A 24,995-nucleotide genomic window follows, 5' to 3' on the forward strand; every position below is an offset into this window, starting at 1 on the left:
TTGTAAATTTTTTTTACGTATTTTATTATTCATTGTTTTGAACCAGTATGTATTTAAATTTATAAAACATCCGCAATTTTTATTTGTTTTTTTTTCTCCTTCTTCTTACATTATTTGTATTTATTTATCTTTGCCTATAACTATATTTTCGTCCTCTTCTCGCGTAGTGTATCTATTAGGAGCATTATCTGACAGCACTTTAAGGCAATACGTACATTAAAAACAATTATATATATTTATACTATGAACATCGTGCGCTATTTATTGGTTGAGAACTTGGAACCAACCGGGTATATTGCGGCCTCTCTAAATACTTTCTCACCCAATAAAAACGTTCAAATAATTTATAATGGTTGTATTATCAAGCACTGCAAGCCCTAAGATGGACCGCAATCAAACTTTTTAAATAAAAGGAAATTACAAATATACACAACGGGGTTAAAGAAAAGTAAATTTAACTGTAGGTACAGATAAAATGATTACAGGAGATACTTACAGATTGTTAAAGATTTCAAAATAGATCGCAACTTGGGTATGAGTGTTGGGTATTTGATCGGTACATATTTACAATAGATATATATGTATAGTTTTAAAAGACTCGTTCTGACATTTAGTGATTTTGTCATAAGATAGAAATTGATTCAGAATAATCACTCCACCTAGAATTGCTTGATGAGCAATTGATAACTGTGTACAAAATCGTGTTGAGCGGATTCAATTAATTCATTGAATAATCCAAGAATCGGTTGTAGCCGCGAAGAATAAAACAGACTTCATAAATTTATCACTTTTAAAGGAATGCAATTTTGAAACGTAATATATAAATAATAATTCACGAATAACGAAAGCGAGTGCAAAAACGAAATGTTACGCGTTTCATGAAACGTTTTACATACGCAGTGATTAATCTTTTTGCAGTATACTTAACGGATCCTCGACAATTTGTTCGGCAGTTTTTCTCAAATCCCTGGTACCTGTTCTTTTAATCGCTCCACGCTTTTCAACCGACTCCGATCGACTGACGTATGAGGTCGTCGATTTCCCGAATATATCTTCGCCTCCCTCATTATCGTCGTCGTCGAACAGTCCCGAAGACGTCGTTGGTTTTTTAATCACAGACTTTTTTGCAGCAAACATGTCCTCGTCGCCACTTGACTGATCGCCGAAAATATCCTTCACGATCTTTTTACCGGTGGGAATCCCCTCTACAGGCTTCGTATTAATACTGGCGGTGAATATTTCGGCACTGTCGTCATCGGAAAATATACCGGAGGTAGTACCTCCTTTTTTTGTTTCAGACCTTACTTTTGCCCCTGTAGTTTTTTGGCTTCCTGATGTGTTTTCCTTGCCGATCTCGCCGAATATTGATTGACTCTTCGAGGAGGATTCTGTCTTGGTGATGTTTTCTTCCGTAGTAACAATCCGCGATGATGTTGCGCTCGCCTTGTTGGTCAACTTTTTCGTAGCACCGCCAAAAAGATCATCGTCCTGGTTATCGTCGTCGGCAAAAAGATCGATCTTCGATTCCTGGTGGGGTTTTCTGACAGATTTTGGTAGTGCCGTGGTAAAAAAATCCGTCTCCGAATCCTCGGCGAATATATCGAGACCCTGTTTTTTTGCGGTTGACGTGGTTGTTTTGCTTTTATCAGTTACTCTCAATTTGCCATGTTCCGGTTTCTTCGAGGAACAGTTCGAGAACAATCCATCGTCGTCGTCGTCGAACAACAGATTCTTACCCTTTTCGGGCGACGGAGTTTTCGTTACAAATGGAAATAAATTGCTCGGATCCTTAAGAGGATCGTGGTTACCGTCACGAAGTGGATCGCTTAATTCCTCTTTCTTTTCATCCCGTTTACCAACCCCGCGAGATTCCGCCTTGCTTTCGATCCCCGAATCTTGTCGTTCTTGAGATTTATCCCGTAAGTTCGCTTTACCAGACAACTCTTCATCTCTGATTGATGTATTTTTATCTGCACGTACCTCTTTGCCTGTGATCGGTGTCTCCCACTTCTTAACATCTTCCTTTTTTGTATCGATACAAGACGATTCTGTAGTAACGACTTGATTTGACGACGATTCGAACTGATCGCTGAACACGGTCGTCTCTCCCTTCTGGCTATGCGTCCGGTTTTCACTTTTAGAGGTTTCTTGTTTGGCCGTCTTTTGAACTTTAACGAAGGACTCGACGGGGGAAAGAATTGGGGCCCTGCCAAAAAGGTTGTCCTCTTTCGGCGGATCCTCGGGCAGATCCGGAGGTACGTCGAAGAGGTCTTCCTCGTCCGTAGAAGGCGAAAGAAGCGTGTTCTTGTTCATACTCAACGTGCTCTCTTTGCTGAAGCTGATCTCCGAGCGATCGTCGAGAAACGTGGATGAGCTTGATTCGGTCACTCTGACACTGACGTTTTCGCTCATGCCTCTAGAAATGATCAACCTGTCGTTATTCGAATTAACGATATTTTCAAAGTTGGCCGAGTTTTCCGTCATGGACGGATTATTGTTTTCACTGTTAGAAGACAAGTTTCGATTTGTTTCGGAGTTGTTATCAATTGCAAAGTCCACGCTGTCGAAATCGATGCCACTTTTACGAAGAGCATTCTGACGCGCGTGCCTACTTTGAGGTCGTCGTTTCGTCTGGATCCGGACTCGACTCTGCAACAGACATTTGTCATGATTACTAATGATAAAAAAACGCTGCAATATAGGCTGGATCTGGGGTGTCAAGTTATCATTCAAAACAAATTAGCGTAAAAAATTTCAGACATTTCAGAGGAAAAATCAAGAAACCCATTTTACTTCTGTAAGAGTGTCAATGGAAATCATGTCTGTTACGTTTACTGAGACGTGTTTCCGACTATGGTCAAGTATTCTAAAAGTACCTCGTTCAAACTTACCTTGGACGCAGCGACGCTCAGTGTTTCGACTTGGACTGGTTGATCAAAGCTGATGGCTGGCTCGATTTCCTTTTGGTCGGTGGGTAAGAGGAGTGCAACAGGTTTGGACGGTTCGTCTACAATTAGAAAAAAGATTCGTCGATCAGTCGCGACAAATTGAAGAGTGTGTGAAATTGCTTGCACATTATTCTGCGTTGAGGAATTTTCGCTTACCTGCAGGCAGTGTAGGTGTAGGATTGTGCCTTGACGTGCTCGAGCAGCTGCCATCCGCGGTGTCCTTGTCCGATTCCTCTTCTACTCTGTCTTCGTTCTTTCTCCAAGCTGGGGGTGAGTCGGTCGGGGACAAGATTTTCAGATCGCTCATTCGCCCCATTAAATTCTTTATTTTTCCCGAAACAACCCGGCGCTGAACGGTGTTCGGTTTTTCGCCCGATCGTATTTCCAGTGTCTTCGGAGGTTCCCGTTTTTCCTCAATGGAGGAAATTTCTTCCGACTTGAAGGACGTCGAGGACGTTTCTTGTTCGGTGTAAATATTATCAGACTTGGAGGTTGTCGACGACCTTTCTTCCTCCGAAGAGGAAACTCTTGTTTCGGATTCGAAACTTTTCACCCAAGATCCCTCCGTCACCGTTTTCGTTTCCTCGATGATTTCCGATCTGATTTCCGCCGATTTCGACGCGGCAACGTCTGATCTTTGATTCAATTTTTTCAACACCGCCGGTTTCTTCGCGATTTCAGGCTTCGCGTCCGCTTCGAGAAGCTTCGACTTTTGAACTGTTTTAATTTCGTTCAATATCTTTGTAGCGAGATTCTCGGATTTATTCTTCGAGGAAATACCATCCCCATCGTGTTTACTCAGCGTGGAATGTTCTTCTTCTGTATTTATCGTCCTTTCAACGTTACCTCCAGCGACTGTCGCTTCGCTTCCGCTCTTCGACTCCACATCCGTTTTCTCTACGGTCTTCGCCAGGTCCAGCTTAGCCGCCAATTGTTCCATTACTTTGGATTTAATCTGGCCTCCGATATTAGCCCCCGATTTAACCACCGTCTCCGACGAGGCCTCAGTTTTCTTCACGGATGAAGCTTTCGAGTCACCCTGATCAAATTTACTTGTAGTTTTCGACGGTGCAGCGAACAGATCTTCCGCACCATCGTCAAACAAACTCGGTGCCATTTTCTTCTGACTCTTCGATATTTTCTTACCAAAATTAGGAGCGAACAAATCGTCGTCATCCAGATCATCGAATATACTACCAATGTTCGCGGCTGGCGCGGTCTGCGGAGTCTCTTTGTTGGTACTCTGTTTCCCAACGCTGCTGCTGAAGCTCTTCTGCTGTACAACGGTACTGCTACTGACTTGTTCCGATTTTTCTTCATCCTTTCTCGAGCTGACAGACACTTCCTCGACAACCTTCGAAGCGAATAAATTCGCATTCGCCGCGACTTTGCCGCCGAAAATGTCACTCCCGAGCTCGTCCGCGGTTTCCTTCTCATCGTCGTCGAACAAGCCTCGATTTTTAAAGATATTGAGTTTGTCGGAAGGTCGCGACGTCGTCGTTGTTGTGAGAAGATCGGCGCTTTTTTGTGAGCGGGATCCAGAGCTGGTGTTGGAGAAGAGGTCGTCGTCGGAATCAAAGTCATCGAACAACGAGGCCACCTTCGATTTTCTCTCGGTCTTTGACCCGGCTTCCGGCAGCGGTGGAGGGCCGAAGATCTCGTCGGTTTCAAGAAAAATGTCGGAGCTCTGAACTTCCGCTGGGTCGGGTGCTTCCTCGATTCGGGCATTGTTCAATGAATTCTCATTATCACGGCTGAGCGTTTTAGCCGCGAAAAGACTGTCGCTAGCAATCCTTTCTCGATACATGTCTCCGGTCTTATTCCAAGTCGACGTCATCGCCGGCTGGAAGTTAGGGCTGAAAGCATTCCAAACATTACGGTATTAGATATCAAGTTGCTACATAAATTTGATTATGTTTGAGGAATAAATACCTTAATTAAAAGAATTGTCTAAGCTGAAGAAATTTAATAGGGATATGGTATGTGTTTTATTGTTTATTGGAATCCCGAAATACAGCTTTGTAAATCGAATGGAATTTATATTCTGATATCGCGAGGAAGGCACGTGTAGGTAAGTAAAAAGTAAAAAAGTAGTGCTAGTATACCGCGTCTTGTCATTCTAACGACTTGGCAATCACTTTATGTACATACCTAATTCGTACGGGTGCCAAAAGATTTAGGAAACAAACGCGATGTACTTCAGACCTGGCTGTGGCGTCAGTGACCGGCACCGCGTACAGTAATAAGAGAATTAAAAAAAACCTAAATCTAGGTCAGAGGTGGGTATCTTATATACTTCAGATTTCTCGAGCAGCGCGTCTTTTCTAATTATACGAATCGAATTATCTAGAATACCGATTTTCTCTTGAATGTAGAAATTGTACTTTACAACAGATTATCGATTGGAAAGAAAAGGCACTGAATTTCTTGCAGTAGGCGTCTATGAAATGACTTACCAATCCAGGCATTCTGTTATATTATTAAACCTCATCTTTGCTGATGACGGTGTGCATGAAGAGTATAATGGAGATTAAATGTTGGAAAATAAATCGGTAAGTGACACATGTTGCACCATGAGACGGAAGGTGAGAGTATATTTCTAATTGATCAGCGAAGTCTTTTGATTATTTTCGTGACTCACGTGGTCGTGATCCATTCAACAATATCCCCGAAATGGATATTATTATTCACAATTGCGTAGGTTTATACAACGAGGAGAATTTTAAACCTAAATAGGTATATCTTATACGTACGTATAATGATTTTTGAGACATCCCAACTTTACAAGAACTGAAAGAGAACTAAAACTAGCGGTTCCGTCCGCTGAATTAGCAAAGGAAATGTCTAAAGCCAAACTAACCAGAGCGCAGCGAAAACGTCTCTTGATAGACCAGACTAGAAGAAGGATGTAAAAGTCGGACAGCTGCGCTTGGTGATCAGAGACGTGTCGTACGCAGGTGTGATACCTTCCTCGTATCCTCGATTTTCGGCCACTTTCGCAGTTACCGATGCACCGTGCAATTTTGCGATGCAAATACGAGATACCGATTATTGATGTCCTTCGGACAAGGAGAAAAGTAAATCAAAATAAGATCGAAGCTAGGTGAAATGAACTGCGTAAAAGTTCGCGTGCAGTCGTTTTCGCCTGGTGAGCAGTCGGAAAGTAACTGAGAGCATTTTGAGAAATTCTACGAAACGGCAGACGTCAGGTGTGGAGCTTTTCCTATCGTCACTAGAGATCGAGCTTGCACAATCGTCTCCGCAAAACCGCTGGCCAACTGCCAACACGTGTACGCTACAGATATATACAGAGGACAACGACCAGACCGCTATCGTATACAGATTTGTAGAGCCGCAACCGCGCGATCGAATCAGATTTTTTAAACATGCCTTTTATTTATGCCGACGATCTGATTTTCTGCAGACAACCTGGCGAGCCCCGCGGAATTATTGCGCTTTCTGGAAATTTACGAAAATCGTTTCTGTTTAAGAAAATGTTTATAGAAGCTCAGCTCGGATGTGTGATCCGGATCTTGTACACACTTCTCTGCGTGAATAGATATATTTCTGCAATTTTTTCCACAACATCGCATGATGACGCAAATACTGCGCAGTAACGATAAGTATTAATTACATTGTAGCTGTAATCAACGTTAAGTAAGTGGCTATAAATGAACTTAGCGTTGTGTCGGTCAGTATAATTGATGAGTGAAAAATGTTTCAGAGACCTGTGGAATTCTTGCACGATGGTGTTGCGTTTGGTGATTGAAAATCGGGCCTACCTCAATTATTAATGTTGTCGTCAATTTAAAAATTTATCGTATTGGTAAATCTTGGTGAACGGTCAATGAAAGTAAACGTGTATTTTCGTTAACGTTCGGCCCGGATAAGGGCCGTCCTCAGAACGATCAATTTTTTATTTGACTGTCAAGAACATAAATTTTCTCAGTAAGACATAAACTTCTAGGGATATAATAATACTGAAAGTCATAATCTATTGTAGATTAGAGCGAACATATCGTATATCTGTTATGATTAAAAAGATTATCGTAATTAAGGAGTAATTTACATTGCATAAGAAGGGGGATGAAGACACTGTTCATAATCATAAAATAGAAAATGGAGAGCGATGGTTCTTCAATTAGATGACAATAGACATTGGCGTCTTCTCCAATTGTTATTATATCCATAGAAGTTTATGGCTTACTGAGAAAATTTATGTTCTTGACAGTCAAATAAAAAATTGATCGTTCTGAGGAGGGCCCCTTTCCGGGCCGAAACGTTAACGAAAATACATGTTTACTTTCATTAACCGTTCACCAAGATTTACCAATACATTACATACGAGGTCGAGAATATTAATCCTTCTTAAAAATTTATCGTTTGTGGGACAATAATTCCCAGATTCTCTTCCTTCTTTCGTCAATTTCATATGCGATAAATTTCTCTCGTGGAAAAAATACTTGGATTGTTGAAAAGATACGAACTAATTCACGATATCAGTAAATGGTTACGACAGGGTTTACCGAATGTTACAAAATATATACACGGACCAACGTCAATCGTATGTTGACCAATAATTGGAATTCACTAAACATTACACAACACAGAGGATAATGAGACGAATAATAAGATCGTGTAAAGTATTCAAATAAAAGGCAGCATAGTTTTCCTATACCACCAAAGCGAATGGAAGTCGCTCGACTCGAATATTTATAATTATTGTTTTGTATTGAAGATATGTATTATACGATATATATTATATATTATGCATAATAAAAATGATCTACTTCTTTCGCTGAGAAGCGGAAAAAGTTATTCGAGAAAAAAGAAACACTAATTTGGAAGATTCTGTATTAAGTTTTTTTTTTTTTTTTCATGTTACAAATAGCGTAGCTGAATTGAAAAGTCTGCAGACAGGTGGCTTAAAATCGTTTTCAAGCAATCTACGTTTAGGAAAAAATGTTGGTGTTGCCTTTCGATTGGCAGCCTCATGACGATGTCATTTCTCTTGACCATTATTTTCAGATTTCCTGCCATTACATAGAATGATAAGTTGAAATAACCGATAGATAATTGTCGCTGATAGGCTAATAGAGTCTGACATGAGTTTAAAATGTTTGAATTGCCGGGAACTGGTGATCATTAAATGAATTCTATTCTAAGATATTATAGCCCCATAGATATCGTCTAATTCATAATCATTTTTAACACCATTATCCACATCTCTGCTGCGAGTATTATTTAATAGTACCAGATAAATATTAAAATATTAAACGTCAAGCGAAGATTGTATCATTTTCTTTCAAGATTTATGGTGGTCTTGTCAACAGATTGAATTAATGCACAGCTCTGCGTGGGGGCGCTTTGCCAGTTATAATTACGACAATATCGTTATCTATTCAATACACTTATGCGTTTGAAAGTAGAAAAAAACAACAATATTAATGCGACATTTGTGTATATAAGAGCAGAGGAAACTTTTATGAGACACGAGACATCTGGATAATTTGGAGGGCAAACGTTTCAGATTCTCTATAAAAAAGTTACTTCTTCATCGTCAAGATCACCACTATGAAGATCCTGCAATCGGCAACTGTGATTTTTGTCTTACTGCAAATCCTCGTAACTATTTCGGCATTAAGTGAGTCTATTTTAGAAATATCACGTGATACTGTATATATATGTATATACAATTTAAGATTTTAATATTAACATTAAGGGGTGGCTCATCGCACTTTTCGATTTTCCATAAGAATAACATAGGATAAATGTTGTTTGCTTCTTCTAGTTTTTATAACTAGCTAACGAAGCGTCTCACAAAAAATTTCTCAAATTTTTCAAATTTCCTCTGAAATTTATTGGTTAATTTTTTTGAAAAAAAAAAAAAATAATTAAATAAACTTATTATTTCAACACGTTAAATTTGTATTCGATAATTATTGTTCGAATACATGTCTCGAAAATGTCTCAATTATAATTCCAAATTATAATTAAGTAATCTTTTTTATTTATTAAACGGTTGATAGATGTGATTACTTTTATAGACTCTGTCATTAAAAATAACTCATAAAAAAAACGCATGCACACTTTTTTTATGAGACCGGTAGCTACGCTGTAATATTCAATAAAGGTCAAATTATAGGTAACTTAACTTTTGACAGGCTGTAACTTTGACACAGTTAGTTTTACGAAATTTTGACAAGAGGCCTTTTTTGTAGATCATTCAATTTCCTACAAAAATATGTCTTTAGATTTTTTGTGCGACGCTTTGTTATCTAGTTATAAAAACTAGAAGAAGCAAACAACATTTATCCTATGTTATTCTTGTGGAAAATCGGAAAGTGCGATGAGCTCAATGTTAATATTAAAATCTTAAATTTTAACTGGTGTCTTTGTCTACCTAAATGAAACTTTTGAACCTGTTTGGAAGGAAAAAAAAAAAAAAATTTTTTTTTCTGAATCACTCTACAGATTCAGAAAGCTACGAGATTTTAGTTTGACAAGTAATCAAGTAATACAATCACAGTTCAAAACCAAGTCCTGATGTTAACCAGATTCAAAATTTTGTTTCAATTCTACCAAATCTACATATATTATCATATAATAATTCGAAAGTAGATACATTATCATAGTGATCATTAAACGTGAGGCTCAAAGTCACGGTAAACAAGACTTTCCTCAATAGACAAAAAAAACGTTCAATGAAAAAATACTTCCGATGAAAATTGTCAAATCTACTGAGAAGTAAAACTTTCTTACATCAATTTTAATAATTGATGAAGAGGAATGTTTACGTTAAATAAAACAACAAATTCGATAGAGACAACACATTATTTGAAATTCAAAGCGCTGAGCCATGCAGAAGTACTATGTTTTATGTATGACATATATTACACGTACATACATTTTTCCAAGTATATTTCCCAACTCTAGTTTCGCAATTAGATACAATTCTCCGGAAATTTAATAGCCTCCTCAAAATGTAATAAAATTTTCTGTCATTCTGATATTTTTAAGAATTTGAGAACCTTCAAGTCTCGCAGGCATGTCGATTATTCAACATTTTCTCCTCACGAAACAAATAAATGTGATTCAAGTCCGCAGCATTGCAGTAACGAAACGACAAATGACGGATAATCTGAAGATAGTGACAAATACTAATGCATAAAAAATCATCACTACAACCTTATACAAAATGGATATTTGAGCTCATATTAGTGTATTTACGGTACTAGCGAAAAAAAGTACCTGGTGTTTATTTTATTGATTTAATTTATTTATTAATTAAATTTATTAATAAGTTAATTTTCCGGGGTCGCGGTTTATGCATCACACATTAACATTACGCATTATTAATTGTACGCTCGATAACTTTTACCTGAAAAATGACGATGAATCATAATGCAATTATTACAGAAAACGTATGCAAGTACAAAAGAAGGCAAATGACACCGGGACAGAGTGTCTCGGACTGCTACACAATTACAACTTGCAACAAGGGGGGCGTTTTATCGCGAAAAGAGTCGTAAGTACAATAATAATTATAATAATTATAATAATGATAATAATAATACCTACAGTTCCAAGTTTCATTGTTAAAGCTTTCACGGCCAGGGTTCTTATTCCTAGCACCTCGTGTTACTATATAATTTAACCAATCAGGTGTCATATCATCATGAAATTTTTAGGGCGGACGGCGATGCTGATAATGAATTTTTCTCTCCAACAGATGCCCGAGGTACATCTGCGCTCACTATTTACGCGGTTACAAACAGTTCGATCACCGTAAGCCCTATCCCGAATGTTGCGGTGGTCCCATTTGCGACGATGTCTTCAAATCTTACTATTACATACCCTGATGGACGAGCGATTGAGTCAATGATGTTACCCGAAAGTCTGATTAACTTATAGTATGCATACACGTAAATATAAAATCCAATCATGGGCTTTAGTGGATTGCATATATTGTATACACGTATCTATGGATATATACATATATATATATAAATAAAAAAGTGATAGGTTTTCGTTATTTCAATTAAATCACCCAATTGCGTTTGAATCCCGTATAAGTGCGTAAAATATCTTTAGTTGTAAACTTCAAGTTGAAATATCTTTGTCGTTTAACTTATTGCTGTACCTGCGAATATAGCTATTCTATCGATTACTCATAGCCGTTTACTGTTTAGATGTAAGCTGTAAACTCCCAACATGAGAATACTTCTAAACGAATGAAAAACGCTTGGTCAATTGCCAGACTATGTGTACTGTATTAGTGCAACCGGAACGATGAACTGCGTTCTCATCGAGTGTAGGATTGAAATACTTGTTACGTCCTGTACGTTTGTTAATCTGCAACGGCTTGTGGATTCAATTATTCATTTTTCGTTGCTTTCTCCGGAGTTTTCATTTTTTCTAAATACCACGAGCTATCTTATCGACTATCCGATAACAGTATGAGCTAACGTTTACACAACAATTCACAGCTGCCCAAAAGCGAGATGTGAGAATCGATGAGACCGCGAGATTTGAACATATCGGCGCTCTAGCCACGGTGACGCCCGTGTGATACATGCTGATTTCTGTACTTTCGTTATCTTACATAAGCGGTATTTATATTGCCACTTAGAGTTGTGATAAAGAAAGCGTGTAGAACAAAAAAAAAAAAAAAAAAGTGAGTAACAGTGCATTATTGCCAACAAATTACGAGACCCACTGCAAATAAAGAAGTTATATGAAGTGTTTTTATTGGAAAAATGTAACCAATTACGTGATATCACATTTTTTTTCACTTTAGCTAATATTGATGAGGAAATAAAGAATGAATTTCGATCCGCGTAAATGAGGCAAAAAATCCAGTTTTTATGCTAATATCACAACTGATCGCTGTATACACACCACATACTTCATTGGAAATTTGTGTCCAGTTTGCACAATTAAAAAGTCTTTCTCGGAATGTCGGTGAAAATAATTTTGAATTACTTGAAACATCGCACTTGCTGAGGGAAAAGTTTCGAGGCAAGAATCTGTAATGTAGGTTTGGCTAAAAAATAAATATGGATTCGTATTTCCTAAAATTTTGCGCGATTTCGTAGACAAACGTAAGTATAATACACAGATAACAGGTCGTTATTGTACGGATTATGATTAGTCACTACGAACGAAGAGAAAATTAACTCAAGGTGAGTTTATACGAGAGGTGTAAACAAACCTATGGATGCTGCTTTGAAGTGAAGTAAAGTATTTTACGGCTGCTTCGATCGCGCAGTTCATCATCATCTGTTCCCTCGTTTTAAATACTCCCGTATTCTTTCACCGCACATAATCCTACTACCTTTGAAAATTTTCGACAGTACAATCTATCGATCTTCAACTACTACGAAGCGCCTCACTATAAACTTTAAAAATATTGCGTACAGAATAAGGTGTACAGAATTATTCTCGCATATCTATGGCAGAGGAGCACTGGATCGACTACTGCCAGTATTTTGCGATTAAGTCATTTAAGGGACCAATCTCACTCCGAAGCTCCTCACGGCCCGTCCCACACGCCAGTCTTCGATCGACCTTGTGCAAGTCTTCCTTGTATAATACGAGCGTCGTTTCGGGCTCACGCGATATTCTATACGAGTATTCACGACGTAGCTGCGAATGTATTCTGGCGAAAGTGAATACGACATGGAATCCCATGAGTAATACCTACGACCGATGGCTATAGAGCACGATCAATCGAACCGTTCGTCTTTTCCGCAGAAGTTAAGATTTGCCACTTACGTCAGTTCATGCCTTGGGAAATTCAAACTCACCGGAGTGAAGCTCGAGGTGTTTTTTCTCTACTTAATAGAAACGATCTCGATTGAATCTGCATAGATAGTGAAAAAATTACGTTCCTTGTTGCTGATTGAAAATAATATAAAATAAAACTGACCGTCCCTTGAACACAGCAAATCGCGACGAAGACTGTTGAATTGATGAAAAACAGTGACTTGGAATACGGGGAGCGTATTCGAAATGATACTAGACTTGTTTCATCGACGTCAGACTCGGAATAGGTGTAAAGGAAAAACATGGGCCGGACTGGCAACTGCTAACTGCAGAAACCGTTCAGTTTCCAATTTTCCGCGCTTAGAGTTGCAGACTTTTTTAATTACCGTAACATTTCGAATATGCACTCGTGGCTCAAACCAATTAACCTACTTGCAAGATCTCTTCGGTAAGCTATTTCTAGACTTGCTTGACTGCACGTTCGACCGATTATAAGTGTTTGCAGAATTCGCAGCCGCGTTCCACAGTGATGCAGCTCTACTTTCTTCGTCGAAATCCTCATTTTCTCCCTGGTGGTAATAGAGATTTTTCCCGTTATAACGCGCTGACTAAAACTTGAAAAAAAAAGATCAGTTAAAATTACCTTGCACATTGAATTTTTTAAACGTTTTCACGAATTTTTAAAACAGAACTTAGTGTCAGACCTAATTCCGATACATTCCGATATGGTGTTTTTACCTTCTGAATGATAACAAACAACTATAATTAATACAATTCAATACACCTAATCGGACACTGCGTGCCGCGCGGTTGCGCGCAAAATATCGGTCGAACGGGTATAATTTTAGCTTCAAATACGCGCGCACGAATTCATTGATTACATCAATGTACGGTGCGTTCGGTCACCGAGAATTATACACGACGATCATTTTTACACCGACAGCAATATAATCGCCCAGCACTGTTATTTCGGAATTGATCAGTACCTACGGATGAAATCATTCTCGCTTTTAAATTATCTCACGTCATTGTTTCGCTATGTCAACCACTTTCAATGTTGTTATTCCTACCTGATTCCCAATGACCGCATCATGCGTACTGTCACGCCTGTTTTTGTATGCGAAATAAAGTAGTTTATTGAAACTGCACGGATATTGCCGCTTGATCCACCGAAACTTGACGCGTATTTGCGTACATGGTTCGTAGCTGGTACTTATAAATAAACTTTATGTGTTTAAATTTTGAAATGATTTCGACAATTTTGTTTCAAGGAGACTGTAAAGTCAGGAATAAAGTCGATTCATAACCACATCTTTTTTTTCTATACAGCAATTATCCACACTGCTCAATTACGCAAGTAAACACTTCTGACCTTCTATTATACTTTGTACAGATGTATATAGAATTCTCGTCCAAAGGATGACTTTGGGAAAAGTTTGAGCTGCCTTAGATCACTTGCTGATACTTGTCAGTACTATACATTTACATATATCATGCCATGATAACAATTGAATCTAATTGAGAAAGAGAAGTTAAAACAAAAAAGATTGTTCTATTCCATTTTCAAGGACTTAATAATAGCTTACCCATTCATACAAAATACATTATGAGATTTCATTTGCATATTTATAGTATCCCAATAACGCTTCTAAGGATGAATAAACCGATACCTGAGAAGTTACTATCTTCATTTGCCTTTCAATGTAAATTTGATTTAACATGTTTTGAATTTGGTCGTTTCAGATTTTAACGAAAAATAGAGTAGAACGTATTTGACAGATAATAGTCGTGATTCCGATTTCGCAGCTCAGCGGGATGATGAGTTATTCATGCTTTATAACACAAATTGAATTTAGAGATAATATACATGCCTGCTAATTATAGTAATCAGAAAATATATCATACTCCGAATTTTTCATAAAATTCACTCAGTGTCTGACAGGCATGTAACATTCTGGTGAATAATAAACCGTGAGCGACCTACCTTATATTCGAGCCTGCCGTAACGTCATCCACACTTGGTGGCTGCAAGGAAATACCGCTGCTTTCGCCACTCTGCATGTTGCGAGATATCATCACCGAACTGCCATTACTAGAATCGTTATTTATCACCGAATTAGCGGCATTCCTCGTATTTGTTGCTCTACTTCGTGGAGTTTCAAAATCGGATGAAGATTGACTGCTACAGGATTCACTCGACGGTTGCCGACGCAGCTTTCCTGAAGCGAATATATCGATCTGGCCAAGGATAGAAACTCCACCCACTGGTTTCTGCAATAATTAAACAACGTATGATCATTACGACAGAACGATACTGACAGAGAAGTTCAGCATGGCTGTCTGTCAAAGTTAAGCACTTTTTCGATAGAACTTGGATATTTCAACTTCGTTCGCTACAAACAGAATTACCTTATTTTACTCTGATCATTGTTATTCTGACAAGGAAGAATTGTTACAGCTTATTTTTTTGAATATACATTAATAACGTACAGTAATTGGTTTGGAACACACCAAAAGGGGCTTAATGGGGGAAGCACTGAAAATTCAAGCAAGGTAGTTCTTGAAATCTAAGAATGCACCTTCAGTGAGATCGTACCTTTTTACTACTGGTGTTGGATGCTTCTGCGGGTGTCGAACCAGTACTCTTGTCTGGAACACTCTTCTTGGCTGCGATCCAATCTGATCAACAGAATTCTAATATTAACTAGGTTTATTTATAGCTTTGCAGTACAGCGAAGTTTGCTGATATTATTCAAGATTTGAATAGAATTTGGAGAAATTTCAAAATATGGGCTTAATTATAAATAAGCTTGAACAATTCATCAGGATCACAAAATACCGTTTGCGTCTTTTAAGCAGGCAGTGAAATAAAAGAAATCTTCAAGTATTGCTGTTTAATCAGATGCTGATTCTCAAAACTTTTGAACTGTACGATTAATTTTACCGTTGCGATTGCTTTCTCCACTGAAAATATTTCCCTCATCCTCTGGTTCGTCACCAAATAGTGAATTAACCATGTCGTTCGTTTCAGGCGTACTTGTTGCCATTCCTGTTTTTTCCGTGATCCTACTCACGGACAACAAGTTTTTACTTTTTGGTTTACCTTCTGTGCGAAGGCTGTTGGTTGGTGAATTTTGTTGTTTAAAGAGCTTGCTTGTTGACAGTTTACTCGAAAATAGATTATCCGAATCCTCTGAATCCGCATCACCAAATAGATCGTCAATTGCTGATTTTGGTTTGGTTGCTGGAGGTGGTAATGATGCGATAGGTAGATGAAAATTATTAGAACATAAAAATGAGTCAAGTAAAATGAAGCAGAGAGGCGAATTTTTATCAGCCCTGCAAACTCGATTTCAATCCGAAATATTCCGTAATATCGAATACGAACTTACCAACAGCACTGATAGGTGGTGGAACATCAAGCGATGAAGGAATGATGGAGGATTGCAAGGGGTCATCAAGCTTGTTGCCCCACAAAGAGTTGCGGGATTTTTCGGAAAATAACGACGTCGGTTCACTGAATAAATTTTTGGATGGCGCACCGAACAAGTCTTCATCTTCTTGGGTAAAGAGATCATCTGTAACGTGTAAGTGGAACATTTATTATATATTATATTTGCATGCAACGATCTTTTCGTATATCTCGTGATAATATCGTGACAAAAAAACCTGCTTGATTGCCGTTTTGTAATATATCACGAATTTTTGGTAAAGTAGTACCTTCAGGCTGAGTTGTAACAGGTTCTTCAATGACTTGAGCATTTATAGATTTTTGTGGTGGAATAACACTCCCCAACCTTTTAGCTAATTCCTCTGCAAAATTTGGTGCTCCACTGATAGAATTCTATAATCATAAATAACTTTCAAGGAGTGTTGCATCTGATATGCATTATAAGTGTAGTGTGAAAAAATAGTGTTTGTAATAAATTACGACATAAAAACTAAATCTCTCAGTCTAAAAAGTAGGTATTGTAAAATATATTACTTTGGGTACGCTATTGGCAGTCGTGGAGGTTTCATTTTCTGAACCAAATATATCTTGGTTATCATAGGATCCCCTATCATCAATGTTTTGCACTGTATTATTCATCGCATTAAAGTCATTGGATTCACTAGACGACGAAGACAGTCTCGCTATTCGTGGTTTGTGCATGTTAATTTGTTTCGAAACTACAGCTGTGTCATCGCCTGAATCACTTTCAGATTCACCTTCCTCCTGGTTATCTGAGTCGCTACTGCTAGTCTCCAAGCCGATTTTAGTTGAATTTTTCCATTTTTCAGAGCCAATTATGTAAGGTAGCGGACGATCCTGGTATGGATCCTTTGGTCTCAATATGACGCTGTGAACAATATAAGTTTCATAGTGAAAATACCAGCATGTCATTGGTGGCAGTATTTTGTATTTTTGAATGCTGTTTTCAAACCTTGGAATCGCAGTCTCTCCTTCATCTTCACTATCGCTAGCAATAACTTCCAATATTTCGTATTTTTCTTCCATTATCGCGATTCCACGCCGTACAGTCTCACCTATGCTTGCTATCAGTTCTGCATCTAGCTGTTCTTTCGTTTTTGGTACCTGATAAAATTTATCAGATTAATAACTAAGGTCAAATCTTTTCGTCAGACAGATTTTACTTCTATAGAACAATACACAATTTACAGTAGAAATGAAACAAGAGACAAGTCTAGCAAAAAAAAAATTCGGTCTTGCCGACGTACTTCTAGCTGTTGTTCTTTCGGTGGTTCAGCTTCTATTTCATCCTCGTAGACTCTACTCTCGATAAACTGTGTGTTGGCTAGAGCTAGTGATGTGTTGGTTATATTATCTATGAAAATAATTGTTTCGTCAAGCTCTGAACTGAACGAATTTAAGGCTTCCTGCGTCTTGTTAGCTGTTGTCATCAGCTTCTGAAGGAAAGAAACAAAAAAAAAACACGCACAAGAGTGTTATTTTTTTTATTAAAAATTCATTCTAATAGTGAAAAACCAGACTACAATCATTACCAAAGTGAAGTGTAACAGGGAAATCTTTTGAAACGACAGATATTGAAGTATTGAATTTAAATAAGACCGTTTAATAAAAGCAAAGTAAAAATAAGCGTTTTCGTCCCATAATTAGTTCTGAACACGTATTGCATCTGATTTTTATTTTCCTTTGATTGAAAACAGCTTGATTTTCTATCAGTGTGCCTAATATCTGGCTTTATATTATTATACCAGATCCGAAGTGTTTATTAACTAAAAATTCCTACATCTGAAAATTGTTGCAGATGCTGTAGAAGGCCGGCATCTCCGGCAAGATTCCAGGCAGTTCTTTTTTCTCGCATTTCATCTGTAGTCCATGGATGATCCCATGGTTTCTCTGCTCTCTCCGGTCCAGCAGACGAGTCCTAAGAAATTATCCAAACAAGTTATAATATTTTCAACTATACCACCACGATTACAGATAGTGAATTTACTGCCTAACAGTATAGTTTGAGAGGTTATTCAGAATAAAATTTAGGGGTCTCCCATCTGAGGTTTAGCTATTGACAGAAGACCCCTAAATCGTCCGCGTGATTGTGATCCTCCCCTTCAATGTCAGCTGATAAAGAGGAACAAAAAAGTAGGAATATCACTGTAGAGATAAAATTGTAAAGTAAGTGAGTGAAGTTTAAATATTAAAACTAGAGATTTTCACCATTTCTTATCTGGACTGACACCTAAAGTGTCCCGAGTCACTTTTCCGTTGTGCAAATCACATTTAACAGGGAAAATTTGGTTATTAATATCAAGCTGATTCCGTTGACAACTTAGGAGCAACCACTTCTCTTATTATTGCTTACGGTGCAATCGAATTCATTTGTTAATCGAGGTTCGAGCCGCAGTTTTAAAATCGCAAGTCGCAACTTTAGGCGTAGAGATTTGGTTTACAGCATTACCAGCTTGGTGGTTTTGAAAAGTTATTCGTAGGAAAAGATGCCTGTTTGGCGGGAAATATAATGATTCGAAGGAATGTTGGCATATTTGGTAAAAAATTTTGCAATTTAAAGCTAATGTGGTGGTAATGTTTCATGTTTTTAGTGGGAAATTTGGCGTTTTTAGTGATTTAATATTTTGGCAGTAAATTATGGGTTGATTATTACTAAAAATATCGGATGTACGCAATACAAATCAAATAATCGATTCTTATCTCGATTCCGTAATCGATTAAAGAACGCCAAAGAGTCTGGTCATTCTTAGCGGAATATTGACAATTAAGTTGGCAGCGCTGTTTGGTCAAGTTCGGCCGTTCCGCCGTCCAAGTGGTAGCAAAACAGCGCCTTGTAGCGCTTTGGTTGTTTGTCAATATTTTACTTTCTGAATTTTATCCAGCTTTCGGGACTTCGATAATATCGGATTATTTCCACTGTCGTCGGAGAGTCCTCACCGCCTAGAAACTTGCGGTTTATCTAGGGGCTCTATCGGCGTAAGTAAATTCACGTTTATATTGCGTGCCTGGAGCGAGTTAATTCGACGGTGTGTGTTGTGTACCCAATGCGTATGTGCTCCAGTTCATTGATATTATCGTGTGTCGCACGTACACATGTGCACTTTACGCGTGCATGCATACCTTACCAGAGTTGCATGTGCAATACTTAACACATTTTTGCAACAGTACGCAAGGTCGAGATTTGGATTCCTAGGTGTGCAATCATCATTCATCTCATACCAACCAAATGGATTGTTCACTGATTTTGCCTATAATACCGTATTGTTCCGAATATTAGGCGAGGTTTTTTTTCGTTGTTGACAGCACCCGCCAAAATCGTCCTCGTCTTATACGCAAACCCGTCGTGCGGGTAACTACGAAAAACACTCTGAAATACTATCTTAGAATTTGGGGTCGGCTTATAGTCTGAACAATTCGGTATCCTTCACATTGTACATTATAAATTTCTTGAGTACCTAGAGTGTAAATAATCTAGAGCGGATGCTGAATACTGAATAGAGAAAAATATTGTGATCCACGTATGGGGTCATTTTTACAGGTTTTACAGATGAGCTCTACATCGTCACTTAGGAATAACCGAAGTTGATTCAGTTCATGACAATACAATCTGAGGCAAGTACTACCTCAAAGGTGTAATGACCAATCGAATATTAGCATATGAAATTCAGGTCAACTGGGAAATGCATCAATTCGTCTGTTTTGACTTCATCATTCCGACCGCCACTGTATGCCAATTTTGTAAAAAATTATTTCTGTCTTCGGACATGACATGACTGTTTATGAATTTTTTTCTGTACACAACCAGAAATGTAATTTTTTTACTTTCGTAGCATCTGATAAATAACTATTTTAAAAAGAGTCACAGCAGTTCACATATTCTTGTTAGGTATTACCTCGTAACCTCTGTACTGATGGATAATATAACTGATTGTCAGTAAACTAACATTCAAAAATGATTGTCCAATCATTTTGGAATATGCTGATAGAAATTTGCTTGTTTTGTTTCAGTCAAATTTGAAGATTCACAATGATGTTTTGGACAAGGATAATATGGTTCATGGACCAAGGCGATCATCTTGAGATTGACGAAGACACGAAGTGGCCTACTGTATTATTGAGTTGATGCACCTGAAATACATTTAGTCCTATATCATCGATAGTTTTAAATAAATACAGTCACCCTGGCTCGTTTGAAAATATTTCAAAGACTTACAAGTGTTAATAAAACTGGTTTTAATGAGGCTGAAAGGGTGCAGAAGAGGGCAGGATCTCTTTTGAGAAGGTTCAGCGTAGCACGACTGACTCCGATGAACAATGAACCATTCCGGAAGTGGGAAGCGGCAGGCAAAGGTTTTGGAAGACAGCTATTGGGACTGCAGTGTCTGTACCTTTAGGAATACAGCTGAAGCTTTCAAGTGCCTCATGTGTGACGTCCGCAAAGGAACCTCTACGCGGAAGCCCCGCATCAATCCTCAACTAGTAGCTCAGCAGGTTGGCAATCGTTATAACGAAATTTATTCACCTAGAATAAAAACATACAGACACCATTGTGTAATTGTGTGAATGTATCGATCTGTATGCAGAGTGACTTAAACATTACAAAGTACCAGATAACAGTATTCTGGAGTAAGCAAATATATCATATCCCAATTTTATTTACCATTGTAACATATTGGAATATTTACACAATACGTGAATATACTCTTTTGATTTACAGGTTGCTCAACAACAATACGTACCACCCTTGAAACCAGGTAAAAAAGAGGGTGGAAGCGGTAGTAGCACTACCAGCAGTGGAAAAGACAAGGAACGAAAACTGGATAAACCAAGGCGCAAGAACTGGCATCCGCCTCGCCTCAAGAACATTGACCGGAGTACGGCACAAACTAAAGAAGTCACTGTGAATAATGTTACCGTTGTCATCACTGAATACAAACCAAAAGTAAAGAAGAGCTCCGACCAATCCGGCCTCTCGAGCAGTGCGTCTTCTGAGAATGGAAGTCAGCATGATTCTAATCAGGATTCTAGAAGCCTTGACATAGGAACTGATGCCTAGTTCGTCATTACGACATGTGCATAAATGATTATAATTAATATATATGCTATGCAAAACCACACCATCTGATATCAGCTGCTTTACTTTTATTGAAGTTTGTTATTTCACATCTGTGTGCGAGATAAGCACTATCAATTGCCGTATACCCGCGTAAACTGTTATCCAATTATCCATCTACTGTGGCTTTAGAAATATGTAATTGTCGGATGTTTTGGTTTTCGCGTCATATTTTAGTGTTCTAACGATGGGAAAGTTGGCTGTTACTCGTTGCTCAATCCCGCATCCTTAGCTGGAACATCTTGCATTAAATTGCACATGCGTCATAGTGTCAAGTGATATCACACTGCCAGAGATCCAGTTATCGTTTTACATGCCTTTGAAGTGTTTGAAAAACTATTGTATGAATCTTCAAGGTTAAGAAACTTCCAAATATTTTCCAATTGATTTCTCAAATAATTCGTCTTTTTTTAAAGATCGTGACTTGAGTTATTAAAATATCAAAACTACATATGAATTCATTACAAAAATTTCAGAAATTGGAAGAAAAAAAGTCTTGTACCCCCTTATACTGATTAAGCGCATTGAATCAACGAATAGTGGTTATTTTTTTATGCCAAAACAAAAAGAAAGCAAACATAAATAATTGCCCAAACGCGTCATAATGCATGATTGTGAATTCTTTAGATCAAATAATTTTACAGTCACTGTATTATGAAGATTGCTATTGGCGAAATCTCATTCTTGTTACATCGTGTCCATTTCTCGTATTTTGTCAAAATTGCCAAAAGATATTGAGATTAAAAATTCCACACTTACTCTTAATATTGACTAATAACTGGGCTAATGGCATTCATTTCCAGGACTGCAGTGATAACTGCTCATGACAATAGCCTAAAATAGCAAGCTATATTTTATAGATCTTAGACTCAGAGAATCCATCAAAAATGACCATTTGTTGATTGATATTTCTATGTGTAAATACAAGTAAGCAGCGCAAATTCAAAAAACCATAGGAAATTTATCAAATACATAGAGTTACAGAACGTCATAGTTAGATATTACACATATCCCAATATCTGACAGGTACCGTATAAAAGCCGAGGTTTTTTTTTATCGTTGGCAGTACCAGTTGAAATCATACTTGGTTTACACATAGACCTGCCTCACCTGCGGGCAACTGAAAAAAACACCCTGAAATACTGTCTCAGAATGGGGGTCGTCTTATTATATGCGAGGTCGGCTTATACTCGGAACAATACGTTACTTGTGTCTGATACATGACGTATAGATTTCTCAACAACTTACAGTTTCATTATAAAATAATGAACGTGTATATAATTTCTCATATTAGGAGATTAATATGACAAATAAGGTATTGTCATTCAATTATTATAGTAATTATCTTTAGTGCAAATTATTATTTTTTTTTAAAAGCAGATTTTCTCAACATGTTACAAAAGTAACCCTTATGTACTCGTCATATTAAATTTCATTGCATACAATACACCGTTTTTACTTGGAACTGGAAAATTAATTACGTTACAATGCAATCAATTGATGATTATACAACTTCAATGTGTCCACAAAGTACTCAACTACATATCTTTATATTTTCGCATAACATTATTTCAACTATTTGCAATTTGGAATCATCAAGAAAGCTAAGGATGGAAAACGGAGCCTTAAACATCAATTTGTGTACTACCATAGAGATCGTAAGTCATCTGTGATCTGAAATTGTTGTGTATGGTCGGACAGCGACAGCTTTGTTTTTCTTACTGAAACTTTTTGCGAAAAGTGTAGAAAGTATGGATATGAAGAGCAAAGCTGACGGTGGAACACTATGAAAATACGTGAATGTAAATCATTGAGGCTGAAATAGATACAGCTTAGAAGTGTCCTAAAAGTAAAATATTTGGCAATTATGGAATACCAATTGACGAGAAAATAAAAAAATTATGAATATCAAATCAAAACTTATCTGTACTATGGTAGTAGCATGTGACCTGTGTATATCTAGATACTATGTAAACTGTATTAGTAATTATAAAATTACTAATATTTTAGTAACAACAACGGTTATTGGTGTAAAATTAATGGCATAGAATCTCTGTGTACAACTAATCCAACAGCTATTATTCGTTTGTTTTGAAATAACATGAGACTGCCTTACACATCGTTCAATACAATACACATATTATTAGTTCGATTGAAAACAAACGATTCCATGAAGCTAAGTTGACGTTGAGCAGGGTCAAGATTACTGAAAAATATGAAACTAATCGTTGGCGCTATCGAAATTAAGACTAAATCAGAAGATTCAGGATTATTTAATATCACGAAATACGTGGCAGAACATCTGCTAATAGTCTAACAGATAAGCTTAGCTAGTGCGGCCTGAGTTAAGTTTCGTCTTTTCTAGTAATCTCTTATATTTTATACTTATTACTCAAGCTCTGTGGAGCTTAAAGTTTTACAGATGAAGATGACCACCCCTAAGGTAACTAAAGACATAATCGATCTGTTAGGTTCATGTCGTATACACAGTAAAAGTTAAATTCATGCAATCATCAAATTATTGAAACCTAGCTTCATCGAAATAGGTAAAAATTGAACTGACATTTTTCTCGCCTTAGGCGGGATAACTAATTCGATAATTTCGTCGATACATTTTTTTTCACCTCTAATGCGTGATACGTGCCAACATTTCAGTCTATGTATCTCCTACAATACCGCGATTTCCACCAGACCTCATTAGACGGACATTTAAAAAGCATGATATCATTTTTTCATTCGCGACGCTCTACGATATCTTCATTTCATGTATCACAACTTTATGATCTTTCATTTTAGTAAAAATCAAAATCTTTTATTTAGGATTTTGCGTTGCGGTAATCGCTGTCAGTTGGCCTCCACTGTGAATGTGCAAAACCTGCTTCAATAGATCCGTATGGTATCCACGAGGTACACCAACTATGACAGCAAAGTCCATTTTGTAATATGCTTAGGAAAAATATTGTAAATTGAATATAATATCTGTATATGTATATTAGGGTGTCTACAAAAAAAACTATTTCGATTTTTCATGCTCTTACCCCTCAAAACTTGAGGTTTGATAGAAAAAAACATCCTCGCGAAAAGGAAACTCTGTAACTCAAGTAAAGCCGCCGTTTATTGGACGTTTCTAACTATAACAGCCAATTAACGTCTATAACGAACTTTTTGGAAGGAAAAATTCGAGACCATGGGGATTCTGTTTCAAATCGAGAGAAATAAAATTTCATTAAATAAATTTTTTTTCATACCTAATTTTTATTTTTCTATAATTTCTAATTTAAAAAATTACAAAAATTATGAATAGGAATAAGAAAAAAATTAATTCAACGAAATTTTGTTTCGCTTAATTTGAAACAGAATCCCCATGGTCTCGAATTTTTCCTTCCAAAAATTTCGTCATAGACGTAAATTGGTTGTTATGATTAGAAGCGTCCAATGAGCGGTGGATTCCCTTCCTCTTCTTTGCGAGGATGTTTTGTTCTATCAAAACTCAAGTTTTGAAGAGTAGGAGCATGAAAAACTGAGATTGGTTTCTTTTGAGACACTCTAATGTATATATACAAACGTACATATATGTATATATATGTACATTAGGGTGTTTCAAAATAAAAAAAAAATCGATTTTCCAACGGGCCACACTTGAAATAGTTAGTTTAGGTAGAAAGGAAAATTCTGGCGAAAGATGAGCATTGTC

General features: G+C 37.4%; 3 protein-coding genes across 4 annotated transcripts; 2 read left to right on the forward strand and 1 right to left on the reverse strand.

The window, feature by feature from the left end:
• Positions 1-52: 52 nt before the first annotated feature.
• Positions 53-18,612, reverse strand: LOC124301791 (WASH complex subunit 2). 2 transcript variants are annotated; one of them, XM_046757215.1, is made up of 13 exons: positions 18,397-18,612; positions 17,969-18,106; positions 17,436-17,624; positions 17,141-17,292; positions 16,702-17,056; positions 16,437-16,560; positions 16,109-16,294; positions 15,661-15,960; positions 15,313-15,383; positions 14,701-14,987; positions 3,105-4,804; positions 2,892-3,007; positions 53-2,649 (listed from the first exon to the last, which is right to left on the reverse strand). In XM_046757215.1, exons 1-13 carry the CDS (start codon positions 18,397-18,399, stop codon positions 904-906), a joined length of 5,367 nt encoding a protein of 1,788 aa, XP_046613171.1. In that variant the 5' UTR covers positions 18,400-18,612; the 3' UTR covers positions 53-903. The 2 variants fall into 2 exon arrangements, with proteins under 2 accessions (XP_046613171.1, XP_046613170.1); XM_046757214.1 differs by having other exon boundaries at positions 15,313-15,395.
• Positions 8,455-10,937, forward strand: LOC124301795 (uncharacterized). Its single transcript, XM_046757222.1, has 3 exons — positions 8,455-8,592; positions 10,368-10,476; positions 10,681-10,937. Exons 1-3 carry the CDS (start codon positions 8,523-8,525, stop codon positions 10,808-10,810), a joined length of 309 nt encoding a protein of 102 aa, XP_046613178.1. The 5' UTR covers positions 8,455-8,522; the 3' UTR covers positions 10,811-10,937.
• Positions 18,613-18,981: 369 nt separating the features above from the next.
• Positions 18,982-24,965, forward strand: LOC124302061 (YY1-associated factor 2). The gene is made up of 3 exons (XM_046757828.1): positions 18,982-19,164; positions 20,197-20,679; positions 20,906-24,965. The coding sequence occupies exons 2-3, from the start codon at positions 20,503-20,505 to the stop codon at positions 21,242-21,244; spliced, it is 516 nt and encodes a 171-aa protein (XP_046613784.1). The 5' UTR covers positions 18,982-19,164; positions 20,197-20,502; the 3' UTR covers positions 21,245-24,965.
• The last annotated feature ends 30 nt before the right edge of the window (positions 24,966-24,995 follow it).

This window comes from Neodiprion virginianus, chromosome 4 (genome assembly GCF_021901495.1).
Source record: "Neodiprion virginianus isolate iyNeoVirg1 chromosome 4, iyNeoVirg1.1, whole genome shotgun sequence".
NCBI classification, from domain to species: domain Eukaryota; kingdom Metazoa; phylum Arthropoda; class Insecta; order Hymenoptera; family Diprionidae; genus Neodiprion; species Neodiprion virginianus.